Consider the following 26,043-nt stretch of genomic DNA (forward strand, 5'->3'; position numbering starts at 1 on the left):
TGTGTAAGAAATAAACTTGTTTCCATCTTTGGGGTAAAAACATCCAAGGCGCAGATGGATACTTGCTTTTTGTTATCATTGGAAGTTATTGCGGCGATTATTACAATTGTGATTGTGTTGTGTAGACAATCCCGGTATAGAATGATTTCATCAATTCATAATTAAAAACGATATCTATAATTAAGTAGGTATAAATATTACAGTTAATTCTATGGATTCTATTACCTTTGTTTTCTTTGTCCTTACAAGCGTGAACTGACTTATGCTGTTTGTAATGAGTGAAATTGGTCACCGAGATTTCAGTTGCCTTTTCAAAATATTACGTGAAACTTAATGATTTAAGTGCAAAAAGTTACTATAAATCTTATTTTCTAGAGTGATCGTTGCATAATAGCTCTTCAAGAGGAAAAACACGTATCTATACAATTTTTACACGCTTCAATGACTTGTAACTATTGTTGGCAGTCGTTCAAAAGAAACATTGAAAGTGAATACTCACTTCTTATTATTTTAAGTCTCCAAATTAGAAAGGGCGTAAATTTTATCTTTGAAGAATACACTTCTATAAGAAGTTAGTAAACGTGAATATGGCGTAAGCACAAATAGAGGCTATAATGTACCTAAGTATATTTTACACGTTAATACATACATCATTCTAAAATCTTAGGTGCTCGTTCCTTCGATTTAAGTACAAGTAAAATAAGAAAAAAGGGACATAGTACATTAATTATCTATATTTACTGACACACGAACATGGGAATCCTGATTGAGTTTGGTTTGAATTTTATAACGGATGGGTAAACTGTGGTGTCTGTAAACCTCGTCCGTATATATTTGCTATTCATAAAAATTTGGAACGCTTTGTTGCTGAAATAGTATAAAAAAGATTTTATTCTTTAAATTGACTGTCTCAAATTCCTTACAGATTTTCTCGTGTTGTCGTCATGAAAGATATATTTTACTAATTTTAAATATTTTGACATCGTTTTAAATTAAGGGAATTTCTCTAATACTACGGGTATCCAACATTATTTTATTATACCAACAACTACTTATTTTGGCACTTAAAACTTTCGTCGTTTTTGAACTATTTAGATATTTATAACTTATTATTGCTACATAAGATTTGTACTATATGTATTTTTTAAGATACATTTAATTTATGCTTCTTTATACGAAATCAATGAGAGTTAAACCGAGGGCAAAATAAAGTTTACAATATTTTTTTTCATTACTACAACTATTAATATACAGTTATGCCATAAATATTGTTTTTCAACTCCAGGAAAGGGTTGTAAGTGGTTATTGTGCCAATTTTGGATAGACCTCTATTTAATGATTTTAAATTCTATCACACGTTATATATTACAATGGATGTTATTTCAACTTGATTACCTTTTTTTTCTAAATATGAGAAAATACGTTTCATCCAAAACCCATAAATGTTTTATTTTTGGTGTTAGGGTCCCCGTGTCGTAATCAAAAAAATAACTTTTCTTAGTGAATTACCGGAGGCGGTTGACGCGGTTTCCCCTACAAACGTCCCTCCCTTCTCCCTCTGTAGAGTGGGCCATACAGCGACGGTTCGCGAAGCTCTCACGGTGCTTACTGCTTACTTCAGTTTAGCGGGCAAACCCACACAAACCACTCGTGTACACCCGGCTTATGAATTGGCGGGAATCTGGATCGCGTAATAATATAAAAATTCGTGTGCCGTGAATAATGCACAATTTCAATAATATGCTATACCAATGCTTCATTGTTCTTAATGCTCTGGTAAGTATTAATTATTTTAATAACACATATATTTAATTTATAAATAAAATTAAACAAATGTATAATAATAGAAAATCTAAGACTATAATTTTAAACTTACGTTTATTATCCTTCCAATGAAAATAATAACAAGTAATTTAAATATTAAATAAATAACAATGAATAGTCACAAACAATATTTGAATGCGTGATGAATTTTATAGAAAATTTAATAGACGTTGCAAATCAGACGTAGTCTTTTGAATAAAATTATCGTGCGAGCTTACTACACCTGACATAACAACCGGTAAGTTTATGCTTACATATGTTTACATCCAAATGTTTAGCTATATTGCCGTAGGAACGCACACTAACTGTATTTATCACAAGTATCAGCTTCGTAATAGAACCAAACTCTAAATAGTTCTGGCTGTAATCCATGCATATCATAGGGCGTATAGCTTGAGAACCGCTAGACTAAGATCAATTACCTGCGCCACTCGGGTGCACCCAATTACTAGCTCTGCTTTACATGATTCCTGTTCATAACCGTAAGATTACTGGTGGAATCCTCGAGCACGAGCTCGCTCAAGGAGTTACTTCAAACGTACATTTAGGGCTCTCGGATAAATTGTTGTATTCGTTCTTTTTGTTGTTTTTTTTTTTAACTCTTCTTTTGGTATCAAAACATTCATTTTGGTTAATAAAATTTTATATTAAAAATGTTTCATGAGTTTCTCTTAAGATATATTTAGTATTTATTTAGGGTCAACTGTACTCGGCTTCGCTCTACAACTACACTCACTGCGCGCCCCTAACCACAGCCTAGCGTCAAGACGGTCCGATAATTATATTATCTGGTACGTCATTACAGATTTAATATCTGTGCTAGTTTACGGAATTTTGATTAAAGTTACATAAGAAGCGCGCCAGTGGGATGATCCGGAGTCGTGGGAATCAAGCGTGCAATCAGGGAATGTTGGAGGGTGTTCAATTACCTACGCGCTTAGTTTTTATTGCGATCCCCTTTGATGTTATCATATCTTCTACATCTTCCTTAAGTACTTAGTAAAGATTGTTGGATTTTGTTTATTTCTGGCTGTTATTTATATGGGATTTTAATATTTTCGGTTATTGACTGTCTTTAGATGTAGGTTTCGAACAACGTAAATTTTATTGGCATGCAAATTGCTAATTTACATACACAACTATCTAATTATGTTACAATGTAACTTCACAATTGTCGTTATTCTGAAGCTAGACGTATTATTTTCACTATTGCCCTATAATTATATAACACGCAAGTGTTTACTGCATGCACATTTACCAAGAAACATCCATTACTAAAGCTAATACACTTTATTTAAAAGGATTGTTTTATAAACATCTTCAGCTCCTTTGCAAACACTAGGCCTTTCGTGATATTTTACCGACAAAATAAAAGTAGGAAAAAAGCATAAAAATATCTTCACTGCTTGTACCTATATTTTTCATAAAAATCAAATCCATTAAAAGAAATAAAAGAAAGGGAAAAGATGCTATATTTTTTCACAATTTATTGAATACTAGTTTTAGGCCTAAATTTGCATTCTTTAGCGACGGATGTCAATGACCTAAACCAATTACCTTGCATAATAGAAGATACACATCGGCGGATGAAACGTCTTTTTTTTCTATATTAAATTGGTTTTTTCAAGCGGTAACCAATTACGATTAAAGCGATAGTGATAGTGTCTATTACATTGTCGGGATCTCTAACAATAATTGACAGTAACAAGTGGATCATTTAAGTTGTTTAAAAAATATTAAGACATCTTTGTACAGTTCTTTTTGTAATAATCTATTACATATAAGCAATATTTCTGATCGATTCTTTTTGCTCCAGTTATAATGTTCGTGTGTGATACTTATAAACAATACCGTGACAGTCAGCTGATAGCTATTGGAATTATCGTAATTCATATATTTTTGATATAAAAGCTTTACATCTGCGTGACTTACTCGCATGTTTACGGTTGCATGGCCATAACCAGCTTTTGATATAAACTTTTTATGGGTAATGTAAATAGACCATAATTCCATATGGGTATTCACTTAATACCTAATCAAATTCATAAATTTTATTTACCTCTGATTATAAGAAAACTTGATTTTATATTATTTTTGTTATGATGATATTTACATAAAATATGAATTAAAGTTAAGTTGAACAAGTTCGAGCGATACGGAAAAACGTGTCGCTCTCTCTTAAAACGTTATAATAAGATTATTTTATGATTATAATTATTAAAGTAACTGTATACGTAAATTGCACCTTGAGTTTTTATATTTATTATTTATATAATAAAAAATAACATTGTTTTTGTTCAACTTAACTAAGCGACTCAAAGATCGTTAAAAAATATTTTATAAATAGAGAATATCGTTAAGGCTATACCTTCAACGATTTGTTTTTATTTAATACAATTGTTCCCACATTAATATTAACATTGAGAAATAAAATAAAACTATTTGTAACTTTGGTTGCATTAGTCGCGTTCGAATTATATCACTATAAATATTTTTAAATCACTGTGTCAAGAAACAGTATTTATTATAAACAAGTTGTATAAACATATTTTTTATATAAAAAAATCTGGATAAAAAGTATAAGTAGAAGGTTGTACCCCTAAACTGCACAATGAGATCGAAGACTTACGTGAGCATCTATATAATATAATTAAGCTACCTTGAATAGTTAACAGCATACTATAGTAAGTTCTTGAATCCTGTTACAGATATGTCAAATGTTCCGGGCACAATGAACTTGCGACTCCATTTGTTTGATAAATAAAAAAAGAATTGAGAGCAATAATGCGAATTTTATCAGCACAATAGCAGCTGTCAATGTCACGGCTTACTTCGAATTAGCTGCACTGTTATCTTACCTGATTTAACTTGTTTCGATTCTACATCCATGAAGATACGAAGTATTTTATTGCCCATTGACTTAAACGCGAAGTGTATTCAATTACGATATCTTATATACCCACTGACCTAATAATGTACATATTATTCACACGTTTTATATTTTTATATTTATTGACGGATAACTTGGATCAGATAGTGAACTTATTTCACGTTCAAATCAATAGTTAAACTTTTAATTAACCTTACAATTATGACCTAATTTCTATTAGTACAACTTAGATATGGTATTAGTTGTCTCTTAAATATAACCAACATATTGAAGAACCAATAAGACTGTCCATTTAAAGACTACAATCAGGATGACTTTAGCTTCTTTAAGAGGATTAACATAACTTATTTATTTTACCAAGACCAGGAAATTAGACCAACTCTTACATAGAATCACTCGCTTATGTTTGACAGAGCTATTGTATTTTATGTTTGTGTTCTAAAACTGAATACAACATGTATACGTTACCGACGCCAAATTGTATAATTGAATTATGTAAAGCCACTTTGTGGTGACGGTATATACATTAACAAAAAATGTTTCACAACGTTTTTTACAGTTTTGGCCCTATATAAAAACCTCAGAACAGCTACAAAGTTCAAATGCCGCACAAAGGCAATAAGTTATTCGATTGCGTTAATCTAGGCACCTTTATGGCGAGAAGCTGAAGTTTAGATGCATTAAATCAAGCTGGCATGCTGTTGAAATGGTCGGTCATGGTTGTACCGTTGCGTACCGTCAATAGTGGTGCCTGCGACCCTGTTTGCCCTATCGATCCATACATGTGCCGGGAATCTTAATGTGTCCGATTTATTATGTCCGTACAAATTACTGTAGACACTAACCCATACCTAATAAAATATTGTTGACCGTCTCTTAACTGTAGTTAGATACATTTCTTTAAAGGAACTGTTTTTCCAGCAATTGTCAATATAAAAAAACATTGGAATTTGTTTTTTTTTGTAACTCAGGTAATTTATTTAATCTTATTTATAATGATCATAAATAATGTCAGATTATCAGTCGTTTTGATATGGCATGTAAAGAACTATTCGCTATTTTTTTTTTTACATTTAAATAAGTTGTCGTAACGGTTACTGCCAAAATCATGTTCTCAATTGAGTTGATTTAGACGTATATCACGATGCCCCACATGTACTTGTCAGTTTTGTTAAGTTATCAAAAATTTTAGCAAAATGTTTTGCGAATGATAATTGGTGGTCAAGTTTTTTTATGCTATCGGCATTTAATTCAATTAAAGAAATGACAGGCGCTGTCAGCATAACATAGATAAAGACAGCTGGCAAAAAAAAAAACAGAAAACTATTAGAGTCGATCTGTACCTACGAGCTTATCCATTTTACATCTGACATGCGACCCAGTTACCTCAAATAATAGATCTAACCAGGATGGCTCTTATTAATTAACACAGTTATTTTCCACACAAAGGAATATATGGGTGAAGGTGTTAAATGTATAACGGATATTTGGCTAGTGAATTAAAATGGACTGAACAAGAGCTTATACCGAAAAATTAACAATAAATAATTAGCATTACAATAGATCTTTGAAATTTCTTAATCTATATACATGCGAAGTGTTTTTTGTCATGTAAAAAATATTTCTTAAGTATTATTAACAGTATTATACCTTTATCATTCTATTTCTATATAAGTTAATAATGTAAAATTTATTTTTGTTATACCTATAATTTTATAGGCAATTTATTTAAGTGATACTCATTCGCACTTTCAATCTTACTACTAAGCTTACGAAATATATAGCTTTATCTAACGCTTACTTGCGACATCCTTATCATCTTTCTATAAAATCATTTCTATTTCAGAAATCAATGTTGTTTGTGGTGGACGGTGCCCCTTGCGAGGGTGGCCCACCCCATTTATAAATCACTGTCCGAAATACGAACAAATTTCTATAACTTAACAAATAATCCTGATGGTAAGCACGCGTTGTCTCGTAGGGACGAATGTGACGCACCATGATTCTGATATTGCAAATTAATTATATTTACCAATCAATCTTACTCGACAAATTATACAGAAACATAAAACTGCTTTAATGTTGTTTTTTATTTAGACATATAAAAACAAGTCGGTACGAAAATAAACTGTACTTTAATGAGATCTAAGATTTTCGCGAGTTTTATTCATTTAAATGAAACTAGTATTACTCGGATATACTACGCGGATTTTATTATTTAAAAACTACATAATCCCGACGTTTCGGTTACTTTGCAGCAACCGTGATCACGGGCAGACGAGGTGTCACCTCGTCGTTGAAACGTCGGGATTATGTAGTTTTTAAATAATAAAATCCGCGTATTATATCCGAATAATACTAGTTTCATTTAAATAAACTGTACTTTATTGCTTTTTTTTCTTTTTACTTCACATAGTAATTGATCCTTAACAATTTTTTGAAGTAACTCAGAAAGTATTTATCATTGAGCATATCATAAATAATATTTCTGTAAAATGCAATATTTACTCTTTGTTTGGAAGTGAAAACCGTTAACTAATACTCTCTAGATCAAAAATAAGTTTAGTAAAATATTTGCAGTACCTCTATAGTGTTTTTATTTAATACTTCATAATAAAGAGCCATTGTTGTAACCAGTAATACCCAATTACAGACTCCATAGTACGTATTGGGAAAAAGATTAGTTTTCCTCAGCGGGGGACAAACAGTCCCTATTCAAATGTTTTTATCGTAATATTGACCAGTACAAAATCTATAAGAATTGAATACCTATCTATAAAACGCATCTACCTCTTCGGTAACGACCCTTTCAGTCCCCTGATCCGACACTGAGTATTTGGGATGCTTGTTGAAATTGAAATCAGTTGTCAAGTTAAATCGATTACTTTAGTATTCAAGATTTGAATCGAATTCGTAAGTTGGAAATTCTAATCCATTTAATATGCCAGTTTAAAAAAAAGTTATGATTTTACATTCATGACTTGATAATATGAAAAATGAAATGAAAAATATCTCGAATAATAACACACTGAAAGTAAGGTCACATAAACGTTTTCCTAAAATCGTGCATGTGAATTGGGTAGAGATCTAACATTGTTACACGTCCTTTGAAAAAGCGTGTTCAAATGAAAGCAAACAAACGTTCAGCACTTTTATGTTTGCAAACGTTTAAAATTAGATAAGTTTGAACGGGTCGTCTAGACGAGCTCCCCAGGGACGGGGCGATATTAAAACGATAATAACTTGACATTCAACTTTCAACCCACCTACAGATTACAGGTACTTAGGGTTGTTAAGTAAATACTTTTTATTAATACGAATTTTTTAATTTTATATTTGTCTTAAAAAAATTTGTCATTTATTTCAAACGAAATCTGTTAGCCATTTTGATTTAAATTGGAAATACAGTTTACTAGTTATAATTAAAAATTATGTACACTCGTATTTTGCTATTGCAATATTCTACCTACTGTTTTTTCATTTTATTCTTTATTTAGTGGAGATTCATAGTATCTCGATTGTTTTTTTTTTTTCAATAAGAAAAAAATAGCTTTATGATTTCTAGCTAAAAAATAACCATATTTTATTGCAAAAAAAATAATAAGGCATCGCTGATTTCTAGTATTCAATGATTTCACAATCTATTATGTTGTTATCATGAAATGAGAAAGTTGCCATAATTTTCACAGCACGGGCCGGATAGTTGTGACGAGATGAACCTTATTATAAAAAAGAAAAAGTTAATCACGACAAATGATAGAAATAGAAATCGTACTATAAGCGATAAATGAAACGAACAGATACTATATTACTGGTAACAAAACATTCTTTAGTTCATAATTTGTTATTTCTGTGGGGATATTTTCTTTGAGAAATCAAACAAAGACGTTACTTTATACTTTACACTTTATAGCAGTGACAAGTCTAAAGACTATGTTTTCTTAGAAAACAAAATAAGCGTTGTATTTAATAACAGAAAGGATTAATATAAATTATGACTTTTTAATGAGCTTGGTTTTCAATCAATCATTACTTGTAAGTCTTCAGATAAATGGAATTATGAAAGCTGCGTTTTAAATCATGTGAAATAAGATTGTTAACTTGATGCGTATCTATTAATAAATTAACCTGTTAGACTGGCCATCTAACGGTCACCACGAACTTTGACACAGTATACTTAAAAGTTCGCACCAAATTCGGTAACAATACTAAATACTGTGTCAGCACTGCTGTGTCACGAATTATTTTGTTATTGTGTTCTCTAATAAAAACATGTTTATCTGATACTAGGTTTTCATTTAGAAATAAATAGGGAATAGATACGGTTACTTTTTATATTAATTTTAATAAGAAACAAAATCATATCGACTCGTTATATATTGTTTTATTTTTTGTAAATTATTATTTTTATAATTATATCTTATATAGCTAGAAATTGATATTATACATTAAAAACATCGAAACCTCTTTGTTGTTATTTATAAATAATAATATAATTTATAATAAAAAACTAGTTGCATAATTGTATATAAATTATTATAATTAACTTAGCTTTATTTACTGAAAGTTATGACATTATCTCATATAACGACGGATATATCATCGGATCCGTTATAGATAACGAAATCAACATACCTGTGAAATCAGCTACCTATTAATGTTATCGTATTTAACAATCTATTAAATTAAAAGATAACATTAAGTATACATATATATTATATAAATATTTGTATAGAATGAATCTATTTATATTAAAAATTATTTATGAAGTAAGTAATAGAGATATAGATATATGTATTTGGTTTAAATCGTGTAAAGGTTAATGCAAGCGTGCGGTCAACGACCATTCATAATAATTCATTGCAAGTCCGTGGAACTAGTATGCGAGTCGTGAGCGACGCAACTTTTAAAAGTTGCTTAAATGGAATTAAAAAAAAAACATCTGTCAAACCGAAAGGCCGAACACATTAACAATCTTAATATTACATACAGAATTCTAGATCTTGCATATTAAGAATACTGTTCTGAGCAAGATCTGCTGTTTGCGTGTATATATTATTTTCCTAGTAATTTATTAGCCTTTAATACATTAAGTATATTAAATACGGGATCGTTGAGTTTATATTTATTAATTTATGCAATCTAACGACGCGCCCACAAGCGCTATCTTAAATTCCAACTACATTGTTAATATGCGATGGTGATTAAACATTTACTTTTACGTTATGTGACATCCCTATTTATGTCTCCAACGAGAAAAGAGATGAATAATTGTGATTTATTACAAACATAAACAAACTCTTATAATATGTCATAATATGTTTACGCAATCAAATAATCTGAGTCCCATCAATCATATTTCACATCTAATAATTTAATTAGATGCCTTATTTGGAAATATGTACGGTTAAAAAAACTATAATTATTTAAATGTTTGTAATTCTCATGTCATTTTCCTTAATAAAATACCTATACTGCTTTAGAAAAACACATTTTATTAAGTTAAGTATTGCCACATATATTTTTTTATATACAAAAAACAGCTTATAACATTACCAGCTTAAAGCTATCACAATTAGAAATGACATTGAGAAAAAAGTGCATTGTTAGAAGTCACGGACACGAACGAGTACGCTATATGCTTGCTTCATTATTGAACCTCTCAGCGTTCGCACGCATGTTGATTTCCGGCCGCGGAGCAACAGGTTATTTAGGCCATAAAAATATAAACTCTAAGCGTATTGTGTAGAACTCAATTTACAATACAATCGTAGCAATGCGTATTGTATGTTTAGTAAAATATTTGAACACTCTTATCGAGAATGGCTCTTAAATTTTAATTGGCCAACACTGCATATGAATATCCGAGGTGTTAAGTTGAAACAATGTACGATTGAAGATTATTATACATTGTTTTAGAGATGAAAAACCGATAAATGATTTTCTTACATCTTGCGGCATCGGAAAGAGAAATTTATGTGTATCTGACGGGAAACTTTTCATTTACAATATTATAATAGAGTTTCTGTAAGTACATTATTAAAAACAATTTTCAATGAGTATATATTTCAATACTAAACAAAAAAAAAAAAATTATAAATTTAAACATTTATCAGATAAATAAAATTATTTTGCACCTGGAATGAATATTGATTCAGTACCGATTTCCAATATAATAATATAAGCCTTACTAGTGTATGTAAAGCCAAGTCTAGACGATTATTATTTTTTAATACCTACTTATTTTATTGTGCCATCAATCTATAAGTAATTTTAAGTCAATATTTTAATTAAGTCATTGCCAAAAAAAAGGAATCACTTGTCAATTAAATTTTTTTAATGGATTTATTTATACAAATAATTAATAATTTAGTAAAATTTCTAACGCCTCTGACCGACAGCGTTTCGTTATCAAATATTTTTGGCTTTATTCGTCGAACAAATTTATATCAACTATATAGAATCCAGATCACGTTAAGCATTTAAATGGAATTGTAGAAAATGACTTTCTCAAAATTTTGCAGTGCAAATTTAGATGTGCCAATTACCACTGAGCCAGATGCCATTATTTTCATTTAAAAAAATCAAGGGAACGTTGAAATTAAATCGTCTTGCAAAAACGTTATTAATTTTTTATTGTTTTTATATGTTTAAGATGCAAAACTCAATGTACTGAAACATCGACGTCCATCGCTAGATTTACATTTCAAAGTCAAGGTGATTGTTTCTACACTTTCATTAATTGAAGAGATCATGTAGTTTTTATCTTTTTTATAAGAAGTTTCATGCCATTACATTATATAGGAACTTATATGTATTTAACAGATAATTTTAGCTTAAACTAAGAATTTAGGTATACAACATTACAAGCGCATATTAATGTTCTATATTAATTTTGCTTTGTTTTTATAGTCACAGTTGATGGACATCGTCGAACTTAAGTTATAACGGACTCATGTTCCATTACAATAACCAAGTATCAGCCAAAGTCTGCATGTTTTTCCTATTTTTTATGTGCGTATTGTATGCATATCTTACAAAGTAATTTATTACAGCATATTACCGTTCGCGTCATGTATGAATAGAATATAACAGGGAGAATTTCTCAAGACTTATATACAGTTAAGTTTTCGTTGAATTCAGCCTCGTTTCTGGAATTCCCATTATAAAATAATTTTATATAAAATGTATATTTCAAATATTCCGTCTTAGACATGAACGACTAACGCGAACTATTTCATTATTTTTTTCATTAAGTACTGCATGGAACAAATTAAACTTCTATTTATGAACTAACTTTTAACTAAATCGAATGCAATTGTAATGAAGTTCACTTCAGTTTGCAAAAAATATTTATATTGTCAAAAAAAATTAATTACTTTAAATTAACTGTTTCCACCTACTTATTAATATTAACGGCAAATTAATAATTTTAGCCACTTTTGTATTCAAGATAAAAATAAATTGAATATATGTTTTATGACCAACATATTTTATCTACACAGCTAACTGTTTCAGAATAGCGTTCCCATACCTTTGGTAATCCAAATTCTAATCTTACAGTTAAGTATCATCTATGATTATCTGAACCTATGAAAGGATCTAGGAAGTAAAGTTTTTAAATAGTCAAGACTTGAGTAGTAGGTACCGTGATAATTGAATAACATTAAATTATATCTAATATGTATTAAATGGTTCGTCGCAAACAAATGCCCGATGGTATTTTTTTGAACGAATACCTTTATTTTGATAATTTGCTGATAATTACAAACACTGACGAGTTGTTTTGTTTGTTAACTGTTTTAAAGTATTCAATTAATATTGTACTACGATGTGTTAAAAAACAGATTTCATACATTATTCGCGTGAATCAAATAAATAAATAGGAATTTTGGTACAATCAATTGATTTTTATCAAGATATAAACTATTTTAATAAATTTTCTTTATATTTTTGTCAACACTATTTACATATCACAGGCGTCGTTTATATGACAAAGGACGATCACGTATTTGTTATTCAGCACTTTACCCCGTTATTTATTCAGGGTAACATTTCTTTGACTGATATGTTACAAAAGGAACTTACTCGTAAATTATAAAGCAACATAACGTGTCGACCCCTCTTCCTTTCTGAATAATTTCATGTTTCCGGAGCTTGAATAACTTATAGACTTAACGTCCCTGAGCCGTTCTCCTTAAATTCAATTTTAGGGGAAAAATTCAGAGGAACCATATCTTATATTAAATATACATCGGGACAATTATTTAGATCCTGTCCTTTGGAAGTTTATCGCTAACGTTTAAATCACATTTAGACAAAAAATTAAAATGTTCGATATTATTCAAACCCAAAATAAACATTTGGACTGAATATGATGTATAACGGGCGTGGGTCTAGCGGATATCCTTATATACTCGAAGAAACGTTGACTAACAATTTACAGCAGCAATTTACGACTATGACATAATATTCAAAACATAAACATACATACATATGTTATACTATAAGACTCTCTTGTAAACTCGGTAGGTATATAGGCACGTTTTTATTATTAAGAATATCTAGTTTAACGAAATTGTGTATGAAATTTCAAACGATTTTATAATTACACTGAAAATAAACGACATTACAGTCACACTGTTTGTTTGTTTTTTTATGTGATATGTTTAATATTTTCATAAATAAGGATGCTTTCAAACAACAGACAGCGATGACGTTACAATAAAATTATTACATGCATAACATAGAAATTATTTGACGAATAAACGTAATAAAGGATGCATATGTATGTACATGTATTTGTATTCAGAAGACACTGATATTTTATTTTACATCCAGTCACAATATAGCGATCATTCCGAGAAAATCTATTTATAGAGACGTCGGTCATCACCTCGATTAATGCCTCTTCATTATTGCCAGCCATTCAGCCCGGGGTACCTTCCCCTGTTAATCTCGGAAACTTTTACGATTTGCTATATGACCGACTATTAGTTGGTGTGTTGCTCACTATAGATTTTTAGTGGCTATTATGTGTGTCTCGATAAAATTGCAATTTTGAATTGAGAATAGAAATTATAGAGAAAGTTGATAAATAATATCCATATTGTAAATGGGGATTATTACTTATTAGGCATATTAGAGTTCTAGCATTTCATTTGTCTCGTTATTAATATATGATGTTTATACTATAGGATTTTTTTTTTCTAAATTTAAATATTATTTGGTCCGGTTTAATTCCGTATAAGAAGATATAATACCTACTTATTGCTTACTTACTTACTTTACGCGATTTATAGTTTCATGTTTTTTACGAAAGCGTTATCAAACTTAAGAGAAAACTATGATTATTTAGTCAGTCAAGAACAGATTGAATGCTATGAATTTGTGAGGTGACTATTAAAAGAAGAGTTGAAATAAGCTAATAAACATTAAAATATGCATAACAATATAACAATGTTTTTATTACAGTTGAGCGTCAGAGCGTTCTCCTTGGGATCCAGTTGCCGCTCCAATGTAGAGTGTAGAGTCACACATGCGCACTGCTCTAGGGGCGTTTGCGCGTGTCAGCCGTACTATGCACAGGTTGATAACTCTACTTGTCTCGAATGTGAGTATCATTAACTATAATTGTATACAATTTTGTATGCAATCTGTTGTTTGCGATTTCGAGATCACTCGACACAAATAATTTCATATGAAACAATTTTAATATTACAGTTTCTGTAATGTTATTTTCAATAATAATATAATATTATATATAAGTTCTAAGAGACCGATACTTGTTACTGATTAATATAACAATCCTTTAAAAATTATACACATATAACATACATACACACATAACATTTTTTTATAATAATTAATTTATAATATTGATAATAAATTATACGAAATAGAATTTTAATGAACATTATTTACATGAATTAAAAATTTTTTTTTTGACAAAAGTTAAAGGTTTTCTAAGCTACAGAGTTTAAGTCTCGGTCAATGACCCAGGCCCTTAATAAGATAATGAGAACAATGTTATTTTTTATCGTTCTTCCCACGCAGATTCCACTTTCTTTTAAGACCAAAAAGGAAAATTTACATAGCACACATTTAGGAATGGTATTTCTAAGTTTTGAATTTGACTATTGTTAAAAATGTGTAATTCAGGTCATAGGAACACAGGAAACGGACAAAAAGGTCAATATTTTATACGAACATAAAATTTTACGAATAAATATACAAATATTTTTGGAAGTGTATCTGACAAATATAGAGATATTATGTATAATAGTTTCGCTTATAAGAAATTGTAATAAACAAAAAGATTATATTTTCATAAAATTATTTTAATTTAAATTGTCGTTCTGCAAACTTTATAAAAATAGCTCAAGTCCGTTATTAAGGTTCAAGATATTTATTTTTCTATATACACCAAAAATGTTTTTAAATTAATTGACGTATAATATACGTAGGTAATAAAAATCTGGGCATATTTATTGCTAGGTTATAAAATAGCACCTATTAATCCAGTGTATAATAAGCCGTACCAGACAGGACCTAGACAGGTATCCGGTGGAAGCTAGGTCGAGCCGACTCTTCGTAATCTCCTGTTAAGCGTAGGTCGTAATTTCTGCATATGAAACAATTGCAAAAACGACACTTCTTTCAATACATATATTTTTTTAAGAAAAATTCCATACATTAAACAAACGAAAAAAACTATATCTCTTAATTTTTAGTCCGGGCTTACGCGTTGCTATGAAGCAATTATTATTTTAAAAATTATGAAATTAACGATCTAATTTATAGATATCGTTTTTTAAATTTTATAACTACTAACCACCACATTTTAAATATTCTTCCTATTTTTTTTTTATGTGTTAAAATTTTGACTGTCATGTTTTATTTATAATCCTACATAGTCGAAATTCGGTTCCCTTGTTAAGTATTTAATGTAACTTTAAAGCGAATCGATTTTCAAAGTATTCCATACAGTCTTTTAGATCAAGAAATATAAACAAGATTTACAACACTTGTTTTTACTGGTGTTTTTTTAACTGTAACATGGTATATTATTTCCAACTAGCATTTTATTTCAAGCGGGCTCTAATCAAGTAGTTAGCACATATTTCTCAGATGACCTTTGTTCTGTGTGGTCGTAACACAAGTGGATATGATCCTTGTGCTAATGAACTTGACAGACTGACAGGTCTTCATAGTCGAGAAATTACGAGAAGCATAATATTTTATTACCTTAAAAAATTGATTTAATCATTGAGATAAAGATATAACCGATTTTATTGGGACCGTTTCGTAAAATATAACTATATGTTTATTTCTATAAGACACAAATATCAATTGCCAGACAAGATAATAATTCTCTTGTAAGCCATTGAATGGAGAAGGACAATAAATCTGTATTAAAACTTGGGGTCATATTATCAATTTATTTTGTAACTACATCAAGAGCCTTTAAGTGTAAACAGTAAATTTAAAAAGATGGATAAGTATTACTTAAGCTTCTTACATTTATATTAATTTCATAAATATTTGTTAAATAAAAAAAATTACATTTTTATATGTACATAGGTACATGAAACTCCAAACCTAAGTAGTAACGGTATAAAGGTACATTTTAATATTTAATGTAGATAACAGTAGAAGAAATACAATTTAATAACAGCTGGAGCTTCTTATTATTAGTATTTGAATTGAAATAAAAGAAGTATTTTCGAAAATATCTTTTCCGTAGTTAATTTCGTTAAGAAGTAAATATATTAACTTTTTATGTTTTTGCCTCTTCCCAACCATATATCGATATATTTTGTAAAATTTTACAGACCACATGTGCAGGTTATTAAAACATAAAATTCATTCTTAAAATCAGTTTCAGATCGGTGAGATTTTTATAAGAATATGAAAATATTAAATACAATAGGATAATCACTAAACTAAACGTCGTCATTTAACCCAGCTCAAGATTCAATATAAAATCGAATGGTCCAAACTATTAAACTTTCACATTCATAATGTCTATGTATTGACTAGTATAAAGAGTACGGTGTCTATCAATCCTTTTATTACTCGGTCACGGTTTGGGTCATATGTGACAAGTATTACAGTATTCCTAGTCAATTAACCCACATAGGCAACCAGTTCACAATATGTTTTGTTTACAAGAAATAATTTCTAGCAGTCCACCTGTAACTGGACATGACTGTTCCAAGGTGGCCACGATTTGTATTAAGCTTTGAGAAATATGATTTTAAAGTTATACCACCGACAGTTTTTAAATTTCTGATTTATTAAACTTTGATGATGCCAACATTTTCAATGACTTCAGTAGGAGGCTAAAAATTCAGTTTAAGACAATTTCGATCAACACTTGGTACTATTAATTTTATGACCATTATACAATTAAAAACCGAATTGGGTGAATCATTCAGTAGGATAATATGAAAATGATATACATTTGGAAAATGTACTGCCAATGGAGGAATATTAAAGGTTTTCATAGAATACCAATCTGATTAGAAGTCGCGATGGAAACTTGAAAGTAAGTGGATTAAAATAAACCATATCTTAGGTACTTAAAAAGTTTTTACTGTCAATAAATATAGCAATAGAAAAAGCAACGACCAAAGTAAAAAAATCTTTGTATTTCTATGCATTCAGTGGGACTTTTTTTTAAGTTTTATTACCCTTTTTCACTTTTTGTTTATATTTTCTTGCTGATTGTATAAATACCCAATAAAATGGCGTATCTCTGTGTGATCTATAACTTCCATAACGGTGTATTACGAGAATGTAGCAATAAAGACGGTCTATAAAATTTAAAGCAATAAAATAACACTGAACATAATTTCTATCGCTAGTTCTACATCCTTATGTTATTTACTAAGACCAATCAATTAGATAATTGGACTCGGTCTTTTTGAATAATCACCTTTAGAGACATACAAAATAATTAAGTATAAAGTCACAGTTATAAATATCTGATATCAAAACTTTTAAAGTTCCTCTTTGTACTGTTATTTAAAGCGACAAAAAAAAACACTTTTTTTTTTAATAGAACAGGATAAGTACTTTGTTTTTGAAAACATTTCATAATTAATCAACTTATCAAATTATGGTAAACCTGTGAAATACATTCATGGTAATAGTAACTTAGGTTATATTATCAATTGTGTTAAATCGGTCAGTAGTGCTAAATAGGCATTCAAAGAAACAAGGGTTAGAGATTAATTTCATGACTGGAAATAATGAGCCGCTCGAATTAACGTTTCACGGTTTTCAAATTGTGAACGGCCAAATCACGTCTTGTTTTTGTATATTACGTTTTACAAATAATGCGACGAAGGAATTAAAACACTTATTTTTTTGTGCTCTCTAGGATTCATACAAACTGACATTAATTTTAACCAGCGAAATAAGAACATCTCAACCTCAAAGAGCACTTTTACGTGTCTCACTTAATCATAAATAAAAAGTTTACTATAAATAGTAAAAGAATAACCGACGGTTCCTTTACACGAATAACTGAAAAATTATGATAATTAAAGCTGAGCATACAAAATGACAATATAATTGCTTGTTTCGAGCTATTTTATTACGCATTAATCAAACAATATAATTTGTACAGTAATTTATCTAGATACGTTCAGAATTCCGCCGGCATTATTTATGTGTGACTTTAACATTGTTGTTAATCGTTCGAAAGTGTACATTTACACGTGCGGAAATTATAAATACACTCCGGTAACTATATGATGATGATATATTAAAAAATGTTTTCCGAATTCTATAAATTAAATCACCTTGACACATGCGGACATTGTTTAATAAATGAAAAAATATAACTTCCTTCAAATAACTGTTTCTATTCAGTGTTAATTGTTAGTTTATAAGTAAGATTTGCATTTAATATTTGTTAATCACACACATGTATGAATATATGTATGTATATTGGCGTCACTCGCGTGTTCAAAGACACGGCTAACTTTACTCTAAATAGGGTCGCGTATGGGGTCATGACCTCGTCATTCAATTTTTACTCTCCACCTTCATTCATTCGCTCCTGACTGACAGTTCTCGCCCAGCCTTCGGCGCTAGTGTTTATTTTTTAGGTGCTTCACTGTCTAGCACTACGTGAAAGGAAACTTTAAAGGAAAGTAGTTATCTGTATGAATATTTTGATGGACATTATAACTGCACATGACATGAAAATAGTACAGTATAGCAAATTAAGGTGTTCTTTTTCGGCAAATTTATAACATATATTTTGGCGTAGGTTATTTGTTTCAATTAACTCTTCTTTATTTTAATACAAATTTAACAAAATACATACTGACGCAAACAAATTAATAGCTTTTTATATCCTTTTATTACATTCCCTGTCCTGTTTCATACAATTTTAATATTTTTTTAACAATACAAATATAAGATAAAATTTTCTTCCATACCTACACTTTTTTGCCTCTAAAATGTAAGGCGGCGCGTCACTTGTAAACGATTAATAAGCAATAAAAGCAATAAAACGAAACCCTTTATACTTGTTTCGATAATTATGAAAAGAAATAACTTTTGTTGTTATTATCATGCTCATTACGACACAACGTTTTATATATGTACTTTTATATTTTTTAATTATACAAGGTGTAACTAAAGAGAATGTTCGATTGTGAACTTTCGCTAGTGGAGGGTTTTACTTGTAAATTACTAAATCTACAAATATCTCATACGAATAAATAAATCACGTCGAAGCTCTAAAGATATTACTTTATTTTGTTTTCTCTAATTAGTTTACATTTTTATTATGTAATATGACTACAATTACAATTAAAGCCTTTAATAATTTTGTTTAACACTTACTGATATCTGTAACTAATTATCTTTGAATTAAATAAAAAAAATTAGTGAATTTGTCAAATTAAAATAGTAGTGATAAATGTTAACAGTATTTTTTTCAAACTCTCCCTTTCTTTAATGGGTTCCTATAAAATAATCTATTTGTTCCAGCAACACTTCTGGGATCGGAATGTATAGTATCGGAACAATGTACCCTAAAGGTAGCGTACAGCGCGTGCTTGGATGGCCTCTGTCGCTGTTCCGACGGACATTTACAATTCAGAAAGCATACTTGTCTGTCTCGTAAGTAAAACTAACTTAGGACTAACATCATCACTTTCCTTTGACTTCAGATTGCACTCAATATATTTATGTACAAGTTAAATTTATTTAGTTATCAAATCAATAAATAATATCTGGCTGATATGTTCCATAAATGAACCAATTCTAAAGAAAATTACGTTCGCTTTCAACGAGAAAACTGAACTTTCCGAATCAATGACTTCACGCATAGTAAGTTAACGCTTTAGAAACAGATAAGTCACCGTGTAATTCCATAACACGGACAGATGAAAGTCCAGATATTAATGTAGTGTAGCCTAGTGTAACTGGGAGATGGTGAGTAATTTAAAAATAATTTTATCCAATTTCGGCAATCAGTTGTCATTGATCTAATGTGATAGAATAGTTACTGCCTATAATTTAAGATGTGAAAAAATATGATTGATTTCTCGAATCAATTTGCCACCTTCGAAGCATTATATTTACTGACCACAATATGGTCCGTGGAAATCTTGTTAAATTACCTCTAAAAACCTTCCGATACCATAATTAAACATCGTTTGTAATCCACATCCATTAGATGAGCGGGAAAGTAATGCAGTGTGTTAACTAATTACATATAGGTTAATTTACAGTAAATTATAAGATAGAGGATACATACTAATCTACAATAAATATTCACATCAGCAGTTAACATTGACTACCTCCATAATTTATTACGCAAATTACATGAAATGTGTCCATTATTTTTATACTTATAAGTTTTTTATCTCGCTTATATTGCCTTTTAATTCGCTATTAATTGGTACGTTTGTTTTTCAATAATGATTAAAAATTGATATTAAGAAGAAATTTCCGGACAGTGAGTTATTAGTGCATGCAATAACGAGCCATTTAGTCAATGTCAGGAAAATTGCCAACCTCGGTCTACATCACCAACTTTACGCTAATTATTTCATGGCTCATAAGTTTATTACTGCATTTATATCACAGCTAAGGCTGTGTTCTTCTTTGAGCTATATTTAGCAAATTTTATTTTGTTATTACTATTAAGAATAGATAACTTTCTTCCGCTTGATCATGTGAAAATGCTTTCTAAAGTAAAGTATTTACTCGTAGCCGCTCCACCGGGACACGTTTGCTACAGCAACGAACATTGTCGATTATGGGAGAAAGAGAGTCACTGTGAATTTGTAATACCAAATCTCTTTGGAAGATGCGCTTGTAATACGAACTTCAAACAAAACGGAGAAAAGTGTTTGCCTCAAAAGGGAACAGCCTTTCCTACTGAAGCAGTGATTCTTGAACACGGTGCTTCTAAAACTGATATTATAATGGCATCGCCCTCAACTGTTGAATTGTCGAATAAATCATCAAAATCGCCAAGTAGTCCTAGCGCTGAAAGTTTGTTTGGTAATCCTAATATCTCAGACTCGGATGACATTAAGCCAAGTAATTTACCCATGTTCACGAGTAACAATGAAGTTCTAAGTACGCAAGAAGATAGTCCATTGATGCAAGCAGTTATGAAAGTTCCGACAGCGGAACCCAGTAAAAGACATCCAGTTTCAATAAGAAAGGATGAAGAATCAAATGAGCTAATAGGTGTAGACGAAATGACAGCTAATTTACATGCAAACGATCAACCTATATACAGAGTAGTGACACAACCATCTGTAGACAAAAAACCAAATAAGAAAGGGGGAGTCAAGGATCCGAATACTAGTAAAACTAATAAAAGTCAGAAAAAATCTTCATTAAAAGGTAAGAAATAAATGTGTACATAAACTATTAATATACTGAGATCTAGACTTTCGCGAGTTTCGCGAGTTTTATTCATTTACATTAATATACTAGTCACTAGGTACCAGCCCCGGCTTCGCACGGGCTCTTTACAGAAAATATAAAATAGCCTATATAATTTTGATAATTATTAAACTTATATTATGATAACTTTTAAATAGTTCGCCCGATTTAAATGATTTAAAAAGTAATTTACAGATACTGATGTAGATAACGTATTTATGTAAATAGCTTTCCAATAAACGGTTTAGTAATGCCAATTTTTAAGAGGTGTAAAATGAATATAGTACGTTATCCTTATGCCAACGTGGACTTTTCTGTAGACCTATATAAGATAAATAATTCCACCTAATATTATTTTGTTATATCTCAAAGACTTTGGGCAGCGTTTTCATTAAAAGCTCTCAGACGGCGCATGTTTTCCCGACATCTTCTACAAATATAGTTAATATACACACAAGTAAATACAATACCTTAATAAATTATATACTAAAACCTTTCTCGAGAATCACGCTATCGAGTGGTGATAACTGTTTGATAATCGATGCAGTAGTTTTTCCGTTTATGGCGATCAGACAAACAGACAGACGCGGCGAGGGACTTTGTTTTGTAATATGTATTGATGATTGATTGATTGATGATTGATGATGATTAGTAATAATGTAGTAATTCAAAAGAGTATTATAAATTTTCAACAGAATGGTATGATTCCTATTGTATTCGTTAATTGAATGCTCTTAACTACTGCGAAGAATAAAAAACTTAGGTAATGCTGAAAATATAAATAAAATATTTCAGAGAAAAATCGTATCCGAGCTGATATAGTATCAACACCAGATCCAGGGCCAGCATCATTGGGGTTGTTCTGTCTATCGGATAGTCAATGTCAGCTCGTTGATCCGAATACAAGATGCTTGAACAAGAGATGCGATTGCACGTACCGAACTAATTCAACGTCTGCGTGCTCAGCGCGTAATCGAGGATGTCTGCCTGGTACATTCCAAGTAAGCATATAATCACCATACTTAGCCACACTTTAACTGCGTTGTATTTTACTTTTATATAGAAAGAAATTTCCTAAGATTGTTATAATTTGCTATACATTTTTGTTGAACATTTTCAGTGCCGTTCAACTGGTGCGTGTATCAGCTGGTATTTCGTTTGCGACGGACGGAAAGATTGCCCTGATGGGTCGGACGAAAGGTGTCAAGGTACTGGTAAAGGTAATAACTATGCACCTTTTCCTTTCTTAGCACATAACTTTGCCTGTTGCCATTAATATACAAATAACGCAGAATTACTTTTGGTGTCAGTTTTATTTAAACGGTGGTATGGGTTACAAAATCTTATGAAAGCACATTTCTTTGGAAGTAGATAAACGATTACATGAGTAACAATATAACTAATCCCATTAACATACATGAATTTCTATTCAATGACATTTAAATTCACCTCTCACACCGTTACAGACAACACGGGCGAACGTTGTCCGATGCACTCGTTCCGATGCGGTGGTCCTGGCAGCGCGTGCGTGTCTCGAGGAGCTCGGTGTGACGGCATTCCACAATGCGCTGGTGGCGAAGACGAGAGGAACTGTCGTGCTACTAAACGGAGAGGGTTAGATATTACATAAGAAATATGATTATATCATAACACTTCTTAACCCCACACTTGTGTTACTTGAAATGATGTATTTTTTTACATTTAATTTTTTGTTCGTCGCAAATAATATAGTCAAGAATATAAATAAATATTTTTGACATCCCTATATATCAGTCAATGGCATTTTTAAAAAGAACTAGACTTTGTACGGCATTCCAAACGGCCATCCTAGAACGAATTGACATAAAAAAAACTTTTATATGGGCCGCGCGTTCATTAAACAGGTACATGTATTCAATGAATGCATAGTAACAGTATCATTGCAGTTGTCCGCGACATACATTCCGCTGCGGCTCAGGCGAGTGTCTACCCGAGTACGAGTTCTGTAACGCGATCATCTCCTGCAAGGACGGCTCTGATGAACCGTCGCATCTATGCAATGAGCAGTCACGGTGAGATATTAAAAATACTCGTTCTGCGATTAGCAATAACACTTTAAGATATTGTAACTATTCCACTACTTTATTTCCTATAGTAAATTAGTTTAAAACTACTAAAAATGCAGACTATACTTTTAATTTAAAATTATTGATGGATATGTCACCTAAGCAGCATAAAAAATATATCCTCTAATTACGATCAAACACATATTTGTATTTTTTAAATATAAATATTATTTTTGCAACACATTAATATCAACAGGGTTGTTAAAAATCGAAATATCCATATACATACATAATATAGGTGGCGTGCGGCGGACTTTTGTCCATTGAGGTGCGGTAATGGAAGGTGTCGGAGCACAGCTGTGGCTTGCTCCGGAAGAGACGGCTGTGGAGACAACAGTGATGAAATAGCTTGCTCTGTCTGCAGTGAGTATTGAAACATAAAAATATTTACGAGCAGAATAAATATGAGTCAGCAGAATGATGTGTCCGGCAATTTGTAACAGAATTCTATAAACGTAGTAGGTGCAAAGACACAAAAGATGAAATTATCACTTCCAAGAGATGAAATCACCACATAATCCTATTGCAGTTTCCATTGAAAATTTAACATTATAACATCGGACATTTTTCTCTTTTCTTTTTAGACGAATCTAAAAGATATACGTCTTATAGGTTGCGTCCGAAAAATATTAAATATTCCAGAGTTCAACCGAGGCATTATGTATTCACAACAACTGTCCAAACATGACCTCAATAATTTCGTAGACCCAAATACTTGATTTGTCACTCCGACCGTTATTTTAACAATAAGTGTTCTAATAGTCATTATATTCTTACTTTTGTATTAACATATTTCTAAGTACTTTAAAATATATTTTTCTACTAAAATTTTCACAGAATGTCCAGCACAACCTTCTTAAGCGTAATAAAACCAATTATCATGAAGTAAACTGAAGAATCACCCAATTAGAAGACTTCGACATGGACACGGATCAGTTTAGTGGAAACTTGACTCCAAAATCTAATTTGTAGTATGGCTTAACAAACAAACCAATTATATAGGTATTTTTTTTAAATCGTTTAACATAATAGACGAAATCATAATGATATTTTAGTAAAAAAAAAATACTATACTGATAGTATATTCCTTTATCTTGCCTTCGAAATATTACATCCCGCAAACTCCGTAGCCATACGTAACTTTTTACGTTATTTTAATTAGTTAAGCTGATGAACTCTGTATACTTTAATTGATATTTATAAATGATTCAATTCTAACTACTTCGTTAGTCTCAAATTTTTTCCTTTATGTCACTACAATCGGTTTCATATTGCAAGAAATAACGTCACGTAATAAGACTGAAATAATGGGCTGATATTATTTTATTGCACCACTTTTATTAACACGAACAATTTATAATATAAATTCAATGTAACGGCTGTATATAATTTAATAAAAAGATAATCTTTACATTTTTCTTCGCCGCGATTGGTTGGTAATAAAAATAATGATGACATTTTCGAATATTTTTTACAGCGGTAATTATTATTTAATATAGATATAATGAGAACACCAGATTTTATACTTATAATATATTTTTTTAAATTGTGAAATGTTAGCAAAAAAATTAGAATCCATGACAGATATAGTTCTTTTTTTAAATACATAATTAAGTTAAGTGTGCTATGAGTGTAATTTATTGTAATATACTGTGTGAGTCTGAATGTGAATAAAAATATTTATATCAATAAATGTAGTTTTAAAAAAAAACACTGTCTTTCTTTGACCATAATAAAACTTTGTATACATTTTATGAATAACGTCTAACAATGAAAAACTTACCTTTTTGACGGATCATAAATAAGTAATAACAAGTAGATAAATTAAATATTCATCAATGAAGTGTTCCAAATTGTAGGTACTTTAAAGTTGTTGATTTTTTTTATCAAATATGACTTCTAGTTCTGATAGTATTTTTTATTTAAAATTGTTTAAAAACTTTCTTACATTTTTTTTATCAAGGTTCGATACCCTACCTAAAAAGGAAACCGTTTTAGATGTCTCGGATACTAGCAGACAGACTATAAACAGAATAAAAAATAATAAAATTAATGTAAACATGCTTTTTTCCTTGTCTAGCTTCCCCGCTATTGCTTGACTCATTCAGTTCCAGTCAAAGAATTTTAAATACTCAGTTTAAAGTATAAATTAAATAATATATTTTAAATATTAATACATAGGTTTTGAATTTTATTAAGTAATTTTTTTATTGATTCCATTTTAATTGGACCAAGCACATATGTATGTATGTGTGATTGCTTATGATTTTGTCGTCATTGTAAATTATATAACGA

At 30.3% G+C, this 26,043-nt stretch overlaps 1 protein-coding gene across 2 annotated transcripts; it reads left to right on the forward strand.

Moving 5' to 3' along the window:
- The first annotated feature begins 1,601 nt into the window (after positions 1 to 1,601).
- On the forward strand, positions 1,602 to 25,459 carry LOC116767672 (serine protease nudel-like). 2 transcript variants are annotated; one of them, XM_032658105.2, is made up of 10 exons: positions 1,602 to 1,776; positions 14,189 to 14,327; positions 19,727 to 19,858; positions 20,957 to 21,601; positions 22,439 to 22,644; positions 22,764 to 22,863; positions 23,110 to 23,257; positions 23,569 to 23,694; positions 23,987 to 24,111; positions 24,586 to 25,459. In XM_032658105.2, exons 1-10 carry the CDS (start codon positions 1,723 to 1,725, stop codon positions 24,606 to 24,608), a joined length of 1,698 nt encoding a protein of 565 aa, XP_032513996.1. In that variant the 5' UTR covers positions 1,602 to 1,722; the 3' UTR covers positions 24,609 to 25,459. The 2 variants fall into 2 exon arrangements, with proteins under 2 accessions (XP_032513996.1, XP_032513997.1); XM_032658106.2 differs by having other exon boundaries at positions 22,764 to 22,851.
- The last annotated feature ends 584 nt before the right edge of the window (positions 25,460 to 26,043 follow it).

Source organism: Danaus plexippus (genome assembly GCF_018135715.1).
Source record: "Danaus plexippus chromosome 9 unlocalized genomic scaffold, MEX_DaPlex mxdp_26, whole genome shotgun sequence".
NCBI lineage: Eukaryota > Metazoa > Arthropoda > Insecta > Lepidoptera > Nymphalidae > Danaus > Danaus plexippus.

What these genes read in the sequence shown, in the direction of transcription:
- LOC116767672 (XM_032658105.2), top strand. Translation starts at nt 1,723, where the DNA reads ATGCACAATTTCAATAATATGCTATACCAATGCTTCATTGTTCTTAAT. An exon ending in TCATTGTTCTTAATGCTCTG is followed by an intron (nt 1,777 to 14,188) that starts GTAAGTATTAAT and finishes TTTTTATTACAG; the next exon opens with TTGAGCGTCAGAGCGTTCTC. An exon ending in AATAGCTTGCTCTGTCTGCA is followed by an intron (nt 24,112 to 24,585) that starts GTGAGTATTGAA and finishes AAATTTTCACAG; the next exon opens with AATGTCCAGCACAACCTTCT.